Source organism: Colletotrichum fructicola (assembly GCF_000319635.2).
Source record: "Colletotrichum fructicola Nara gc5 chromosome Unknown KSG_Nara_v1_contig03, whole genome shotgun sequence".
NCBI lineage: Eukaryota > Fungi > Ascomycota > Sordariomycetes > Glomerellales > Glomerellaceae > Colletotrichum > Colletotrichum fructicola.
In genome coordinates this window covers 3996381-4014041 of record NW_027094053.1, presented here as the reverse complement: position 1 = coordinate 4014041, position 17661 = coordinate 3996381, and the positions used below count along the sequence as shown (strand labels likewise).

Genomic DNA, 17661 nt, shown 5'->3' with positions numbered 1-17661 from the left:
CATTACCAAAGCCGAGGTCAGTCTTGGCTCTAAATGGGTTCCAACGTCGCCGAATCTGGCTGTCAAAACGTGAGCATGATGCACACTTCGTGGACCAATTTAGACCCCCCGGCGCTGAGCTAAGGCGTCCAATAGTGTCTCAACATGCAACACCGCTTATTGCTGTCCCAGCCAGGGGTCATCTTCGATTCTCGTTGGCTTTTGTATAAATATGTAGAGCCACCTTAGAAGCGACAACGTCTCCTCGCTAGCCAGCCGACTTCTTTCAGAGCCGTGGCCGCTGTAAATTGTAATTATGGGTTGCAGTCCCTCAAGGCCGTCAGAAAGCCCCGAAGCAGATGTAGGCCAAGACCCGTCCACCCATTATCCGCTTCCCATTATTCATCCGCCTCGATACTCGCACAATGATCACAGTGAAGCGTGCCGCGTGCTGCGACCTTGGCATGCTCAAGGTGGAAAGTCTCGCGGCTTCACTTTTGTTGTCCATGTTATCAATAACAACATGCTCGATAGAGTGCAAAGACACGCTCAGGCCAGGCTACTGAGTCATATGCAACAGCTGGCGACCGTTCATGGGCTTCGAGTACTGGTCAAATGTCTAGATTATTTGTCTGCCGCCTCCGACGATGCGGACGCAGAAGAAGAGAAAAAGCTCTATCTCAACATGCTAGCAGCCAGATCCAAAGCCGAAATCATCCATCTATGGGACAGTAGGCCGGCGGCAGGCGTTCATCAATACATCGAAGAACCGAGAACCGCCGAGCACCGGATAAGCTCCGTCATCGACAGTGTGCGATGGCACCGGGATTTGGGCGACGCAGACGTCCACAACCAAGTCGAGCCAGAGATTGTTGCCGCTCTCGCTGCGTTCGCCAAAGTCTGGAACTTGGACGAGTTCGTGGAAATGCATGAAAGAATCACAAGCGAGCCCCCGAATTTGAATGCGGCCGGCGTATCAAAGTTGCAGGCCCAGTTTATTCTACAAGCCCAAGTTGCTGAGACAAGCCTGACCAGCGACAACGGTGCGACGCCGACCATCTCCATCAGCTTTGTGCCGGACGGCATCCCCAACGTTACGCTCATCAACATCAAGAAGCACTGGAGAGCATTGTTTGTGCCGCTGGCAAGGCGCGTAAAGGAATCCGAAAAGTCCCTCCGCCAGGACCTGTTTACCATGCAGCTTATATCTCTCGGGTCCGCCCATGGCAAAGGCGGACAGCAGTGGAAAGAGCTAGACGACCTCGGGCAAGCCGGCATGGACATCATCAGCCATCTCCACCTGGACGCGGATCAGATCTTGCTTCGCGGGCCGGGCCCGATGCTCGGTCAAAAAATGATGCTGGGATCCGTGGCTCCGGCCATTGACAGGACTAAGGCCAAACGAGAGTCCGAGGCGGGTTTGTACGGCGCAGGAGTCTCTCAGGTGGCTGTCAAGGACATGAACGCATGCGTTTGCCAGAACCAAAGGCTCGCTCCTGGTGCAGAATACGTTCCACTAAGCCCAGAAAGATAGAATGAAGCGGCTGTCGATGCGTGGGCCATGTGATCTAGTCAGTCGTGCCGCCTCTTTTACGATGTTGTGTTCTCATGTTGATAGGTCGATATACAGGGGGAGAGGTTGTGCCAGAGTATATGGCGGTCTCTTGCTTGCGCAATCCTGAACGATGATTAACAGTGCTGCCGGCTAGGGATCTCATTGTTTGCCAGCAAAGTCAACGGATGCCTGCTGCATTCGCGCGGTAGATTGCGCGCTATACGCGCTGTGACGGAGGCATGTTGGAGGTGCGCGCCTTGAGGTTCGTTTATTCTGGCGCCGGGCCTGAAGCTGATCATCCTATTGCTGCTCACAATATCCACGATGACTGACCATGTCTATGCACATCGAGGTCAAATTTGGCTCTTTCAATGTGGGGCGTTTCCATCCCTGCAAAGCATGTTGTAGTTCCCAGGTTTCACCGTAACGTTGTGTCCACCCAGTGAATCTAGAACTCGCCCTGAGCCACATTAGCCTCTGTCTCCACCATACGACGAAGATCAGGAGGAGCATTCTTGGCGTGACCACTAGCTGCTTGCGATTCACTTTCGCCGCTTCGATGATGGGTGATTCCGGCGTGCGCCGGGCCTCCTGGTCAGTCTGGATCGCTCCGCAGCGTGGCAAAGCAACAAACAGGACGGTCGCCGATGAAGAATGGAATGCAGATGATCACTCTCAGTTGCCTGTATACTTATTGCCTTCAAATGCCATCTATTCCCGCCGTGCAAGACAGAACATCCAAACTATCACGCAGCACACACGAAACACGTCATCACCCGATCCAAGCTAGCCCAAGCGCCAACAGCCCCTGACCGAAGCAAGCATGTCTCTTGATGCTTCCTTGCTGAACGCGACCATGCGGGCCGTCGTTTATCATGGCAATCCTTTCGAAATGACTGTGCAAGATATAGCCAGGCCAAGCATCCTCAATGAGACCGATGTTGTTGTGCGGGTGACGACGTCGGCCGTGTGCGGATCCGACTTGCACATCTATCGCGGCTACATGGGCGGCGCGGTGCCATTGACAATGGGCCACGAGGCCGTCGGTTATATATCGGAGATTGGCGACGCTGTGTCTTCCCTCTCCGTTGGTGACTACGTGATCATCCCGGACACTATATCCGCGGATCACCTGGAGATGGAGCCAACGGCTAAAGAATACTTCGGCTTTGGAAACAGTGAGATGGGCCTTGGCGGGCTTCAAGGTGAGTGTAGTCCGGCTGAGCATCCATCTCGGCACGCATATGCCCAGAATCCAGCGTGCTGATTTAAAGATGCGCAGCTGAATTCGCGCGCGTTCCTTTCGCCGAAACGAACCTGATCCCCATCCCGTTGACTCACGAGACCACCAACTCGACAATCGAGCACGACTACCTCACCGTGTCGGACATCTTCGCTACGGGCTGGGCCGGCATTGACTATACGGGCTTCCAGGCTGGCGATTCTGTCGCCATCTTCGGAGCGGGTCCTGTCGGGCTGCTTTCTGCTTACTCGGCCATCTTGCGTGGGGCTTCTGACGTTTACGTCGTTGATCACGTCGAGGAGCGACTCGAGCTTGCGGCTTCCATAGGAGCCATCCCAATCAACTTCGCAAAGCGGGATCCCGTCGCCCAAATCCTGGCTCGTGAGCCACGCGGGGTGATGCGTACCGTAGACTGCGTCGGCATGGAGGCGCTAAACTCCAGCCTTGAGATGGACGAGAGCGTCGTCGTGCGCCAAATGATCGAGGTGGCCCACTTCGGAGGAGGCATTGGCCAGCTGGGAGTGTATAAGTCGCAGGACAGCTCTCCAGGGGCACCGTACGGCAGTGTCATGTCGCCCACGATCCCCTTCGATGTTTCGACCTTTTTCAGCAAAGGCTTGACTTTTCGAACGGGAGCGGTGGACCCGAAGGATTACGCTCCCCACCTGATTGACCTCATTGACAGCGGCAAAGCTCATCCTAGCTTTGTGATCAGCGCGGTTATTGGTATTGAGGATGTGCCAGAGTACTACGACCGCTTCAATGGGAAGAAGGAGACGAAGGTAGCCATCTACTTCCCAGAGTAGGGCGACTTAGTTACGTCAGGTTTTTAGTATGTACGTAGGGACAACTACAACGATCTGCACAATACATGCGAATTTCCTTCAAGACTCAGAGCCTAGGTTGGGAAAAGAAGTTGTTGGGTGATAGCACAATGTAAAAAGCTAATTGTTTGTGACGAACGTCCATGAGGTATTGATTTTGTCTCAACCTAGTCCCAGGGCAGATGAAGGATGCTCTCTAGCAACTTGTGGTAACTGGGAGAGAAAAGGCAGTGTTGTGACACATTCTTGTGAGAAATATGACGGAACTCGGTGGGCCGGCTAGATTCAATCTGAAGATCAAATGGCACCCGTTGAAGGTATGTCTTATTTGGATTTGAAGGTTACAGATGGTTGCTGCTGACGATTTTACGGCTGGACCGCTGTCAAATCAACAACACCAAGAGAAGCCTCAAGGATCATTGCGCCTTGTTAGCTCACATTTTTGACCAGCGGATCTGCAACGTTACACATGAAGCGTATTCGACCGGAGGATATAGCGGGAAACCAGGTTGATCTCGTTCCTAACTTAAAGCCTTGACCTTGGATTCCGTCCTTCTACGACGTCGTCCTGACTAGCCCTAAACACCGGCAGTCCTTGAATGAAATCTTCCATGGCCGTCTCCCTGACTAACGGGGCTGTGATGTACGCTGCCGCCTTGGCTCTCTTCATCAAAGAGGGCAGCAGAGGCAACATATTGCGGTATGCCTCATCTTCGCTATTCTGCAACGCGCAGCGGGTCCTAAGACCGTTTTCGACAAACCAGCTGGGGTCTTCCTGGATACAAGACTTTTCGAAGAGATCAAGCACCTCGGGCGGAATGTTGCCATGCGCTTTGGCGGCCTCGTAAGCCATTCTTTGCCCGATTGCCTCCACGATCGTTCTGCATCGGGGGAGAACGCTGTCGTTGTAGGACGCACCCCTCAAGTTGCCCGATGAGCCAGAAGCGAGGGCCACCTCGTCCGTGACTTCTTCGAGCAATCCGTTCTCATAGAGCGCAAGGGGTGCTGTCGGGTTGGCCGCCTGTGGGAGACGATATCTCTTAAGGAGGAGTTCGGACGCAAGACCTAGGAGATGTCAGGACATGCTCAGACTGTGGTCCAAGGCGGACTTACGGATACTGATAACGAGGGTATCGCCCTCAGCCACAGAGTTTCCCTGGAACGTCGATGCCAGTTCGCTTATCTGGTTATGCGCGTACAGGCCCTGCCATCCGCATCGCTCAGCCAGCTCGGAGAGAAGACGAGACGACCGAACGACGAGGACTTTGAAGGCGGTGGCGATGCCTCTGCGTACGTCTACGTTGTGTCTTTGGTCCATAAACTCGCCGACACTCCACTTGGCGTAGGCATGCAACACTTCACCGTGCACCAATGCTTTCAGGATCGGTCGCTGTTGTGTGCTGAACTGCATGATGGGTAGTCTTTTCACGTCTCCGACCAGACGACGCTGGCTGTACGTAGCGGCAATGCAGCCAGCAACCCTGATAGCAGACACGCCCATTATGGAGAGGGAAAGTGTGCCGACGGAGACCCTCCAGATCTGAGCGAGGAAGTCTTCTCGTTCGTCGCTGGCTCGCGTTGCCGACCCAAGAAGGGCCTCAGGCGGGAGGTGCACATTTCGGAAGCTCGTGATGGAATGGTCCAGCGGCTTTGTCCCAGGCCGAATGGGAAGCACACGCGACTCAATGCCGTCGCACATGCCCCCGGCGTCGTTGAGCCGCACGACGAAAGGCTTCACCCCTCGGTCATCTCCACCCACGACGAGCCGAGCGAAAACGACAGCGACGCGGGCCATGCCGGCCAACGGCGACGTAGGAGGCATCGCCTTGGCAGCGCCCGTGGTCGGTGTATTGAGTGTGAAGGACCCGTCGGCCTCCATCGTCGCAGTCGTTTCCAGATTCCGGGCGTCGAGGCCATGGCCCAACTCCGTCAACATGAACTCCCCACAAGCCTTGAAGGTTAACAGTTCGTCGAGAGTGGCTTCGAGGTCTGGTCGCTCGCGCGAGAACCTTGCAATCGTGCCGACACATAAGTTGAGGTGGATCGTTGCGATGATGAAGGCCGTCATGTCCCGGGATGAAATAGCTACCAGGTAAGACATTAGACTGGTGAACACCATGTTTTAGTAAGAGCGACATACGATCGAAGTGGAAGTCCCAGAATCGTGGAGATAGCTCGGCAATGTCGTTGAGCGTGAGGCCTAGATTGTGTTCAGCACGCGTTCTTTCTTCGACAGGCGCATCTATACTCCGAACCTCGACTTAAGCATAATGCCCTCGCCCTCTCGTAGTGTAGCGAGATAGCGGGTAAAGATGGCTCGTAGCGACTTTCCCACCTGACATCCCAGATTCCATCGAGGAAAAGCGACGTGTCGAAGTCCATAGCAAAAAAGACTAGAAGGCGTGCGTTGAAGGAGAAAGTCGGTGTAGATTGCCACCAGAGAAGGGTGTGAAGAGGAGCGTCAAAGAAACAGTTTCTGATGCCAACACGATGGATTTATGGTTTGGGGTGTTGGTGCTGCGGCCATAACAAAACCTTTGGTGTCATAAGAAAAAAAAAGAAATACAGCTTCGTCTTATGTACCAGGGCCAGACTTAACTCATTTCTTCACACGCAAAATCACTTAGAGGCCGTAGTCGTTGCAGAGCTATTAGTAGCTCTCGCCTTAGGTGTAGCTGGAGATGCAGACGCAGGCGTAAGATCTGGAGGCATCAGATCTGGCTCTGTTCAGCGTCATTGGTTCCTAGCACATCATTCTACAGTCGCTATATATATATATACTCCCTCCAGAAAGGCCATAAATTCATACCGTTTCACAACTGTATACATACAGTACATAGCATATGATACAAGCGTCTTCTCACTTTCGTCTTTGTCCTCTTTTGACAGCCGTCGTCTCTCTTCGCTAACGTGGCCCACGACCCGAATCATGAATACTGCGAGATCCATCGAAAACTGCCAAAAGCTTCGCCAGTTGGCGGCGGATCTTTGGAGAGCCACTACAGAGTACACGCTTCGAGGCACGATGAATCCTGATCAAGAGGCCGCCTTGAAGTTAGAGGTCTCAGGGATAGCTAGAAAGATACAGCAAATGATGCTGCCTGCAGACGGAAATGACAGAGATGATGGCCCTGCTTCCACTAAGGCCTCTCTGTCATCAGTTCAGTCCTGGAATTCCTGATGCAGCACGCCTTTGGTTCTGTTCAGCTATGTCAAGCGGTTCGTTCACTTTTACTAGTAAGCATGTTTCCTATACGCTGCAGTAAGCGTCTTGCTTACGTTAATAGTATTCAACATAATTTGTACGCTAGAAGACTTGGAAAGAGCTACCTCACGCTGATACGAGGTGGCTCGGCGCGGTTGGGCGTGGGGCAGGTTTTCCGCTAAGCGAGTTATCTCGGTAATGCTTCCAGCTCGTTGACGGGATATCAGCAGCTGCAAGACAGAACTCGGCCCCAGGCCTGAGGGCCAGCCCATAGCTAGATTAGTCAAGCCATTGCACGCAATGGCCAATTCATCTGGCAATAGTCAATTCAATGGTCAAATACATACGTTCCTCTATCATATCTTAAGCCCAGTTACATACTGTATGCCTACGTGGGCAGCTTCTCTGTGGTCTGACTGTCTTCAGCCTACTTGCAAACAACATGGGGGATGGGGGGAGGAAAGAATCCCCTAATTTGCCGGTGCGGAACATGATTGTGGAGGCCTGCTCTTGCCGAGCGGTAATTAGCGCTAGATGTGGCTGTACCTAAGACTAGCAGGGATCTTCATGTGCGCTCTAGGTACACTGTTAGGAGCTAGTTTCGTCTCCTTTATGCTCAACTAACCACTCTTGGATTCATTCTCGTTCCAACAACACAGGCCCAGACCTCTAGCTATTTTGTGGCCTTATCGTCTACGCAGTCTTCTAGACCCCGTCTAGGCCCGCTCATGAAGAGCTAATTGAGGGTGTTTGATCGTTCGAAATCCACAAGTTTGATGTAGTGTATTACGTCTCGCCCCACCACAGCACTGGGTGCAACCATGCAGGTAGCTAAAATGTTTGTTGTCTGCAGGGTAGAGTGGAAGATGGTGATGTCATTGGACAATGAGTGACCTTGCCCACCCAGCCGGCAGAAGGACGGGACGGACGGCAAGGACGAAAAATGTATAAGTAGGCCTGCTTGGTACCGCCGAAGTTGGAGAATATCTTCCTCGTCGGGCTGGGCTTCCAGTCCCGCCCCATCACTGAGTGCTAGTCGATACAGTCTTGACGTTGCCGTACAGTGATGCCGTTGGGTCTTTTCCTAACGAGGCTATTCTGGTTCGCGTTTTGATCCGTTGGATTTCTATCCATCGAGGCCAGGCTGGTTGTGCGTTTTCATTTCTGATCCGTTGGGTCTTTTCCTAATGAGGCTGGTCTGGTTCGCTTTTTGATCCGTTGGATTTGCATCCATCGAGGCCAGGCTGGTTGCGTGTTTTGTTTTTTGATCCGTTGGGCCTTTCCCTAACGAGGCTATTCTGGTTCGCGTTTTATCCGTTGGATTTCCATCCATCGACGCCAGGTTGGTTGTGCGTTCTGTTTCTTTTAATCCGGTAGGGTTTACCCTACGTAGCTAGAGCTGGCTTGTGTTTCTTCAATCCGTTGGACTATTGTCTTGCGAGGCCAGATCATGATCACTCGTTGAGGCACATTACCAACTGGACTGGGCCTGTCATGCGTTTGTTTTGTCCGTTGGGGCCTTCCCTACCGAGGCTAGCCCGTGAGTCTCTGTTGGAGCCGTTGAAGCACATTCCCAACGAGGCCAGACAACTTACGTTTCTTGAATCCGCTGGACCTGTAGTTGCCAACGAAACTATACCTGGTTTGGGTGGCGAAACATCGGACTCTGCAACCTCCCCGTGGTGCCACCTGGGAACCTATCCTTTTGAGGGATAGAGCCAGTGCAGAGACGTAATGGTGAGGTGGGCAGGCGTTCAGAAGAGCTGCGCTTTTTGAGTTAGTTGGTTTACTTAGTTTTATCAGATGACAGCAGTCGGTGGACAGTCTAAACAACTACTCAAAGGATATCGGTCGCCTTCAACACCATTATGTGCAATACTCCCTAGGCCCGAATTTTTAGTGTCCATCACAGATCACGCAACTTCCGTTATGACCAGTATCGCCGTAGGTGCATCTTTGGTGCTGTGACTATTTTCGTACGTCGTACTTCCACGCTAGCGAGGGGCCTTCAGCTTCATCCCGAACGGCGAAACGTCAGTAGGGTGAAGTGTGAGTGACCTAGCCTTTCGTGGGGTTTGAATATAGCAAATGGGGACGTTTGACTCCGTGCCCCTTAGTGTATAGATCTCTAAAAGCTTGTGCGAATTGAACAATAGAACTATCGCAGCTACTGGACTCATTTCCATAATCTGCCAGACGGGAACTATATTGGCTCTCGGCAGCACTGTCACATCTAGGGTACTAATAAATCATGATAATTAAGGAGTATATATAGCTCTTACACCAAAGGGATTAGACATTGTAAAACACTTCTAGATAGCATCGAAGTTGATAATAGTTCTTAACAAAATATAATCTGGTCATTTCATAGTACCGCAGTCACACAGCGTAAACTATGTACGTATACCCCAAGCAGTTGACCTGTTCTTACAACACTCTGTCTCATGCCTAGCAGCTCTCTATCTACCACATTTCATCATGCTGGTGCCAACGGTCACCAAGGTCCGCTGTATGCGCTGTCGCAAGGAAGCTGAACTCACTCAGACGGACAGCCTCAAAGACGCAGGCATGGTTGAAGTCGGATTCAACTTATGCTATTGCTTCAGGTGTGCTGATGAGACTGGGTACCAAAAAAAAGATAATGTTATGCAATCGTTAAAGCGTGTTAGCTGAGGAGCAGGCTGCCAGCCTTACATCAATTTCCTCGGATCTCTCTAGCATAAGCAGCACAAAAGCAGGCGTTAACTACTAAACGATTATTCGTATGCCCTACTCGCTATCAACAGGCTGGGAAACGCAACTTTGAAAGCAATATAATTCTAATTATAAGCGCCGATGTCCGCGCAATCTCATGTGAAATTTGCCTCCTAGGTAACGCGCTTTGAAGCTAGTCTAACCTCCTAAATACAACACATGCCCCGACGTCTAGTATGCACCAAGCGGACATGACTTAGTCGCCGGGAATCCCAGCAAGAAATACACAAGTCATCCTAGCAACGATCCATTTGCTACAAAACTAGAGGACTCCTGGCGGACGCTCTGCAGAGCCTTTATCGCTAGCAATTTCACCGTCACAATCCCGTCCATCTAGCTTGATGAGCGATCCGGTGGGGCGGTAACCGCTCCTTGCCGGATGTGCAGAGACACCTGTCGCAGGAAACGCCGCAATTGGGCCGCCTTGACCGCCTGTGTCCTGGAGAGACCAGCGCCCGCCGCTTGCGTTGTCGTAGCTCCCACGTTCTGGGCATGGATCGTTTCCCACTCGGAGACGTCGCCGGGCCGCCCGCTCTGCACCTTGCTCCCAGCTTCCGGGATGTCCAAGCCGCGCAGTGTATCGGCCGTGAGGATGCCAGCGGCCCTGTCGACCCCACTAACGCCTTCCGCGCAGGCGCAGGCCGGGACCTCATGCTTCCCAACATACCGGCTCGCATTTCGGGCGGCCGAGTCGTCGGCCATGCGCCAGTCCGATTGCATCCTCCCGTTGGTGTCTCTAGGTGCCCGCAGGGTTCGGTCATCGCTGGTGTTCGAATCACCAATACGGGCAGCGCTAGTGCTGTTGATGCTGTCGGCTCTGGGGACGTCTGCCTTCGCATCTGCGGCAGCGTCGATCGCACTGCTGCGCGTATCCACGGCAATCTTGTCGTGCATGGGGAAGCTGCTCAATCGTATGCTCTGAGACAGCCTACGGCACGTCTGAGCCCGCTGTGGGTCGTGCCTTGAATCCGCGCCGCAGGGTCCGTTGAGGAGCTCAGCCAACTAGCGCACCTTTGCGTCAGCGGTTCCTATTCCAAAAGCGGCTTCGCGTCGCTGCTTACAAATCCGTTCAAGTCCGGAATGTCTTGGCCTTCGGGGAGGTGCACGGCTCCATCCAGCCGTCCATAGGTTGGGTTGAAGTAGACGACAGCTGAAAAGACCCGGCCGATTTCGCCTATCTGGATCACTTTCCTTTGGGCGCTGCTGCCGGACTTTCGGACCTTGTCCTTGGCTCTTTTGTCGTAGATGTCGAGTCTTTCTTCTGGTGATGCGCCGGCCATGGCGTCGTCGGTCCTGTACTGCCTCTCTATGAATGTGTCCTGCTAGGTTGACGCATGCTTTGACTCCGTCTATGTGGGACGGCAGCGCAGTACTGTGGCGCTCTCACACAAGGCCTTAAACCAGAGCGAGGGCGTCCTCGGGTCCATGGGCGTCCATTTGTTGATAGAGCCTAATCAGAGGGCTTTCCTGAGTATCGCTACAGCGACAAATGGCTCGCGGATGCTCTTCTGGCTCTTCGGAAACTCCTGCAGCCCCTCCGTCCCCTGCAACTCCACACAGAGCCGTTTCCTGACCCAAAGCCAGAACCAGGTCCAAGAAGACCGCAGATCCAGCCAGAAGTGGCTCATTTGCAATGTGATCCAGTCGGGCCTGGAATTTTTCAGAGACAAACAAACCCGACCAGATCTCGACCACGGATTCTAGCCCCAGCCACGCCATATTGGAGCCGTGAAGGCAGGCCCCAGTCACGCCATCTCGAGGCCGGGAACGCAGTCCATCGTCGTCCGAGTGAACGGCCACGGTCTGACTTGGTCGGCTGGACCGCGAACGTTGCCGAGCACTGTTGGCTGGGAGTTGGTCTACGCCGCAAAGCTTGCCCCTATTGTGCCATGCACCTGCCATGGCCGGGTGTGCCTGTCGGCGCTTTCGTCCCAATCACCCTTTTTTTCGACGATTAGCCTCGACTGCCTTGTTCTCACCCCATCGTTCTCTCTTCTGCACCCTGTCCAACTTCTCAAATCTGCGTACCTTTCACATATACATCTCATTCGCTTGAACGTCTTGTTTGGTCTCGACGTCTGCTTTCCGGTTCTTTCTCGCATCATGACTGCGTTTTGGCTCGTCATTATTCTTTGCATCGCAGCCAATCTTCTACATCTCACGTTGCGAACTGTTTTGTCGCCTGGCATCGCCCGCGCTCTCTCTAGAACGTGAGCTTATGAGTGATAGAACGTAGACAAATGTGGCTAACGCTTATAATATTATCAAATATCAGGATTTGAATATGGACAAGTTTGTAAGGGGCTGGCCCCTAGGCTTGTTCAACGTAGAGGTGCCGTCGATTGACTATTCTAAGCTGAAGAAGGAAGAAAGGACTTTACAGGGATAGGCGCCTAACAGCGGTGAAGCAGACCGGGTTAGGCGGTGTACCCCGGCAAAATAGTGGGTCCAACGGAGCCGGATCTCGGAGACTGCTCCGGCAAAGCCGGAGATATCGATCCGGGCTCTAGCCCGTGACATCACCCCCCCGCTCCCCTCCGGCGGCGCGCCCGCGGCGCTAAGGCTGGGTCTCCATCATGCTCCATCGCGGAGCCATAACGGCGTTCGTAAGCCTCCATTGCTTCTGTCCCTTGGAGCGTCTCAACAGGCTCCCAAGTCCTCTCTGCATACCCTTCCCACTTAACCAGAACCTCGCGGCGTCGCCCGCGCCCTCGACGCTTCCAGGTAGCCGCGTCGATACTCTCCACATTCCAGGTTTCCTCGCCTTCGTCATCTATGATCGGTGGCGGCTGCTCGTCGTCTAGCGTTTGACCAGGTAAGGGGTCGTTGCCTGCGCGCTTCAGGTTATCCACGTGGAAGCGTGGGTATATAGCTGTTGGTACATCGAGCTCTACCACGTATGGTGAGATAACTTTTGTGACTGTGTACTTATGGTGTAGCCAATCCAGTTTCTTGCAAGGCCTGGGAGATCTGTAATGGCCCATGTGAAGCCAGACTTTGTCGCCCACTTCCAGTCTCTCTGTAGGCTGGCGCTTCGCGTTGGCCAGTTCCTCATAGCGTTGCTGCGTTGATGCGAGGGTTGATTGGGCCATATCCATCACGTCCTGAAGTCTCGTTACTAGCTTACGTGCTACGTCCTCGCGAGGGCCCTGACGGTCTTCTGGGTCTGCCTCTTGAACCCGGATGGGCTCTGGGTGGTATCCGTGTTCTAAGAAGAAGCTGCTCATACCAATAGCGCTGTTATCGCGGCTGCAGAGCGCTAGTTGAGCTGCTGGGAGGTTATTTGCCCAGTCCTTTTGCGAGTAGGTAACGTAGTTGCGCAAGTAGGCCTGGATCTCTTGGTTCATCCTCTCCGGGCCTCCATCAGTCTGTGGGTGGTAGGCGGTACTAAGCCGTTGCTCTATCTTTAGCAGCTTGCAGAACTGCCGCCAGAAGCGGCTTGTCCAGTTGCTCCCTCTATCGCTCACAATTGACGCAGGGATGCCGTGAAACCTGAAGTGGCAGTTGAGGAATCGTTCAGCACAGGCTTCAGCTTCCATGCTTTCCATAGGCTCAAGGGTTACACCTTTGCCTAGCCGGTCGATAATCACCCAAAGATATCTCTCGCCTTTATCTGTAAGCGGGAGGTCGGTAATAAAGTCCATAGCGAGGTCGCTTCGTATACGCTGTGGTATCGGCAGTGGCTTTAGAAGCCCTTTGCGGCGTTCTCTCCAGATGTGGCTTCGCCCACAGCCATCGCAGTTGCGGCAGAAGCGTCGTACCTGGTGCGACTGACCAGGCCAGTAGAAACGTCTACTAACTAACGCAAGGGTATTATCCCTACCAGGGTGGCCGCTAAGTACTGAGTCGTGGGTACTTTGGACGATATAAGTACGTAGCGTATTCGCGTCGCTATCAGGGTCTTCGCTACCTGGTACCCAGATCCGGTCTCTGAACAGTAGTCGGTTACCATTGTCGATCTCACACTCGGCGATCTGGACCTTTAGCTTAAGGCTAGGAGGGAAGCTTCTTTCTTGCTGTTTCACTGCAGCATAAGCCTGCTGGTAGACTTCATCTTGTCCTTGAGTCTGATCCCAGAGTTGCTGTAGTTCTTCGTTGTCGGTAAACACAAGCATCGCTGGTGCTGCCTCTATGCGTTGTATACGTGCTGGTAGTAGGGCTGCCTCTGGAAGGAGCTGGAGGATTCGGCTTTGTTCGCGCTCGTCGTTGGGGGACGTAGGCATATCTTGTTCACGTCTTGAGAGTGCGTCTGGAACCACTGCCTCACTTCCTGGTCGGTACTGTATCTCAAAGTTGTACTGAGATAGCTCTTCTGCCCATCGGCTTTGCCGTTCCGTAAGCTTCTGCTTCGTCATGAAGTACTTCAGGTTCTTATGGTCAGATAAGATCCTAAAGCGGCTAACGCTCTGTAGCTCTGCTCTCCATTGTCGTAGGCAGCTTATGATAGCCAGCATCTCCTTGTCGTGAATTGGGTAGTTAAACTGGGCGCCGTTTAACCGCTGCGAGTGGTATGCTACTGCGTGACGTCTACCATGCTCGTCTTCCTGTGAGAGTACTCCCCCAAGGGCAAAGCCAGAGCAATCAGCTTCAACATAGGTTGTCCGCTCGGGGTCCAATTGATGTAGGACGGGCTTAGCTGCGAAAATCCTCTTAAGCTCCTGGAACGCCAACTCCTGTTCCTTGCCCCAGCAGAATAGGACACCCTTTTTCGTAAGAGCTATAAGGGGTCCAGCGATCTCTGAGTACGCTGGGATGAAGATTCGGTAGTAGTTCGCAAATCCTAAGAAGCTTCGGACTCCCTTGACCGTCCTTGGCGCAGCCCATTCCTTGATTGCCTTCAGTTTCTCAGGGTCGCAAGAGATACCAACTCCAGCTGTTATGATAAACCCAAGGTACTTGACTGTCTTCACGGAGAATGCGCACTTATGGGGGTCTAATCGGAGCCCTGCGGCAGCTAGCTTATGTAGTACTAGCTTAACCTTTGCTTCGTGATCTTGTCGTGAGCCGTTTGAGTAGATCAGGACGTCGTCCATATACGCTGTTGCAAAGTCGTCTAAGTATTCTCGAAGCACGCTGTTGATGTATCGTTGGAACGTGGCGGGGGCCCCTGTGAGCCCAAAAGGGACAACTAGCCATTCGAATAGCCCGTATCTTGTTCGGAAGGCTGTCTTATACTCCTCTCCCTGAGCGATCCTGATCTTATGGAACGCTGCTACTACGTCTAGCTTAGTGAACCACTTAGCAGCGCTGACAGTCCGTAGCGTCTCTCGAATCAAGGGAAGAGGGTATCGGTCGCGCCTTGTAAGTTCGTTAAGGGCGCGGTAGTCAACACAAAAACGTATTCCTCCACCTGGTTTGCGTACAAACAGTACTGGGGCTGATGCTTCTGAGCTACTAGCGCGGATAAAGCCCTTATCTAGTAGGTCTCGCAGGGTCTTACGGAGAACGAGAAGCTCTTCTCGTGACATGCTGTAGAGCGGCCCCCATGGTAGTACGGCCTCGTTACCATTACTATCCTGTTTAATAGGGATCTTATGGTCGACTCCAGGGCGATGCGGTGGAAGGTTGGCGGCTTCGTCAGGTTGGAACAGCTTGTGGAACTCAGCTAGTATAGCTGGCGGAAGGAGGGCCTTTAGATCTGCCTTCTCAGTCTTCTTCGCAAGAGCCTTCTGTATGTCTGCTAGGCTGATAGCTCGAACTTCATATCCTGTAGGTCCTTTGGTGTGTTGTCGTGCCCTCTTATAGAGCGTTGCAAAAGGGGCTCCTGGGAGGAGGCGGGCGGTCCTGATCTGGCGTACTCGTTCTGGTTCTTCCTCGCCTTTCAGACGTAGGTCCACACCACCCCTCCTATGCCGTATACGCTGCGCCGCAGCGTCGTATAGGATACGGTTCCTCTCCATCCATGGCTTCCCTAAGAATAGGTCGTCACCAAGGCCACGTACGGTATACGCAAAGATCTTCTCATCATAACCGCATAGCTCAAGGTTAAAGACAACTACGCCTGTTGCTTTCGTAGCGCCTGTAGAGTCGCTGAAGCTGCCTAGTAGCCGCTCAGAACGGTCTACTATTGGTAGGCGGAGCTTACGGGCAAGGTCGTGGTCGACAAGGGCGTATAGGTTGCACCCAGTGTCTACTAAGGCGTCTGCTTGAGTGCCCTTGTGTATGCGGGTAGTGATCACTGCTGACTTGCTGCTCATGCGATGCTTAAACTGCTTCCATTCTGTGATATCACTAGGCTTAGCCTCTAACGCCCGACTTTGCGTTAGAGTTACTCTTTTCCCGAGCTCTCTTCAGCCCCAGAGCTTTCTAGCTCCTCTGTAGCACTATCGTTGCTGCTCTCCTCAGGCTTAGGGTCCTTCTTGACCTTCTTAACCTTCTTAGCCTTCCTAGGGCTAAAATGCTTCCGCTTAGGACACCATATAGCGATGTGGCCGATCTGGTTACAGTTGTAACAACGGCGACTATCCTTCTGTGGTTGTTCGCTACCCTCAGACTCAGACGAGGAGGAGTAACGTCTGCGGCGCTGCGGTTCCAGGGCTCCTTTCTTGTTCCTCGCACGGCTTACGCCAGTCATAACCACATCACCGTCGTCGTCGCGGTGCTTGCTTGCTTCAGGGGCTCTAGGGCGGTACAAACTGCTTCTGCGCGTTATAGCTGGAAGTCTCTCCAGCCTTGCAGCTACGTCTTGTACACGCATGAGCCATCCATGGTAGTTATCGACCGGAAGGTCGACAGTAACGAGGGCTTGTTGGAGCCGTGTACTAAGTGCTCCCTCGAGGAGGGTTATCTTCGCCTGGTCTGCCCAACTAGCTCCCCCAGCCTCTGACAGTATTCTCTCGTATCGGGGAAGAAAGGAGGCGAGGGACTGGTCGTCCCGTTGACGGATCGTTCGTAGCATAGCAGCTGCACGGGAGGTAGCACTTGGGTCCTTGTACGTGCGGTCCAAGTACCTCATGAACTCAGAGGGTTCCCGCTCGCCCCCAGGGCCTCCAGCGGCGTAGAATGTAGCAACAACTTGCTGAGGGTCAACGTCGAGGCGTGAGTTGATGTAGTACCAAATCTCGGCGTTACTCCCCATAAGTCTTGCGTCCAGGCTAATCTTATCGCGCATTTGCTGAGACCACGCTGGGTAGTCTTTGCGCCTTCCCGTGAACTTCGGGGGATTTGGTAGGGGCTTTCTTCGCCCTTCGGCTACCATCACTGTATCGTCGCTCGGAGCCTGTATAGTCGTATCGGCTGTGGACGGGGTCGGTACGCTACTCGCGAGCAGCGTAGGGGTTGCTCTATCCGGTGACATAAGCCCATTTAGAGCTGTCAAGAGCTGCGTGATCTGGTCCTGAAGAGGACGGACGCTTGCGTTGACCGCTTCGTTGATTCGGCGATCAATCTCAGCGTTCATTGCGTCGTTTGTGCTACCCTCTGGCGGATCCATCGTGCCGCTCTCGTGAGGTTTCGTATAGCGTCTTCTCGTTGCGCTACCCTCTAGCGAATCGTCGTATCGCTCTCGTGAGGCTTCGTATAGCGGCTTCTCGTTGCGCTACCCTCTAGCGATTCTGTCGTATCGCTCTCGTGAGGTTTCGTGCAGCGGCTTTTGTTGTTGAGCTTAGAATATGTAAGGGGCTGGCCCCTAGGCTTGTTCAACGTAGAGGTGCCGTCGATTGACTATTCTAAGCTGAAGAAGGAAGAAAGGACTTTACAGGGATAGGCGCCTAACAGCGGTGAAGCAGACCGGGTTAGGCGGTGTACCCCGGCAAAATAGTGGGTCCAACGGAGCCGGATCTCGGAGACTGCTCCGGCAAAGCCGGAGATATCGATCCGGGCTCTAGCCCGTGACAAAGTTAACCCTGATGGAGGCAGGCGGGCGCGTCTGAGATTCAGTGGCGTAAAACAGAAATTGCGAATAAACACGTATTCATGGCTCGTCCGCTACGTTTGAGCATGCCATATTTGCATCCGTCGCATCAGGTGTGAACTAACATACGAGAAAGAAAAGGACACACAAAGTATGGATAGGGTAGCGTCCTCGAGGGTCCGTATCTCAGGTTGGTCGCAACGACGACCATCTCTAAGCCATTCTCAAGGCTTGCTCTCATGGATTCGC

General features: G+C 53.3%; 5 protein-coding genes across 5 annotated transcripts; 2 read left to right on the top strand and 3 right to left on the bottom strand.

The window, feature by feature from the left end:
- Window positions 1-664: 664 nt before the first annotated feature.
- On the top strand, window positions 665-1513 carry CGGC5_v005942 (uncharacterized protein; the record flags this gene model as incomplete). The annotated part of the gene is made up of 1 exon (XM_066151609.1): window positions 665-1513. One exon carries the CDS (start codon window positions 665-667, stop codon window positions 1511-1513), a length of 849 nt encoding a protein of 282 aa, XP_066009257.1.
- Window positions 1514-2426: 913 nt separating this feature from the next.
- Window positions 2427-3583, top strand: fdh-6 (S-(hydroxymethyl)glutathione dehydrogenase; the record flags this gene model as incomplete). The annotated part of the gene is made up of 2 exons (XM_066151608.1): window positions 2427-2739; window positions 2817-3583. The coding sequence occupies 2 exons, from the start codon at window positions 2427-2429 to the stop codon at window positions 3581-3583; spliced, it is 1080 nt and encodes a 359-aa protein (XP_066009255.1).
- Window positions 3584-3942: 359 nt separating this feature from the next.
- On the bottom strand, window positions 3943-5983 carry CGGC5_v005940 (Acyl-coenzyme A oxidase 2; the record flags this gene model as incomplete). The annotated part of the gene is made up of 6 exons (XM_066151607.1): window positions 3943-3973; window positions 4040-4056; window positions 4188-4666; window positions 4715-5686; window positions 5742-5801; window positions 5857-5983. The coding sequence occupies 6 exons, from the start codon at window positions 5981-5983 to the stop codon at window positions 3943-3945; spliced, it is 1686 nt and encodes a 561-aa protein (XP_066009256.1).
- Window positions 5984-9893: 3910 nt separating this feature from the next.
- Window positions 9894-10840, bottom strand: CGGC5_v005939 (uncharacterized protein; the record flags this gene model as incomplete). Its single annotated transcript, XM_066151606.1, has 2 exons — window positions 9894-10562; window positions 10622-10840. The coding sequence occupies 2 exons, from the start codon at window positions 10838-10840 to the stop codon at window positions 9894-9896; spliced, it is 888 nt and encodes a 295-aa protein (XP_066009061.1).
- Window positions 10841-12079: 1239 nt separating this feature from the next.
- CGGC5_v005938 (Transposon Tf2-6 polyprotein) lies at window positions 12080-16992 on the bottom strand (the record flags this gene model as incomplete). The annotated part of the gene is made up of 3 exons (XM_032021267.2): window positions 12080-15600; window positions 15646-15791; window positions 15833-16992. The coding sequence occupies 3 exons, from the start codon at window positions 16990-16992 to the stop codon at window positions 12080-12082; spliced, it is 4827 nt and encodes a 1608-aa protein (XP_031881878.2).
- Between the last annotated feature and the right edge of the window lie 669 nt (window positions 16993-17661).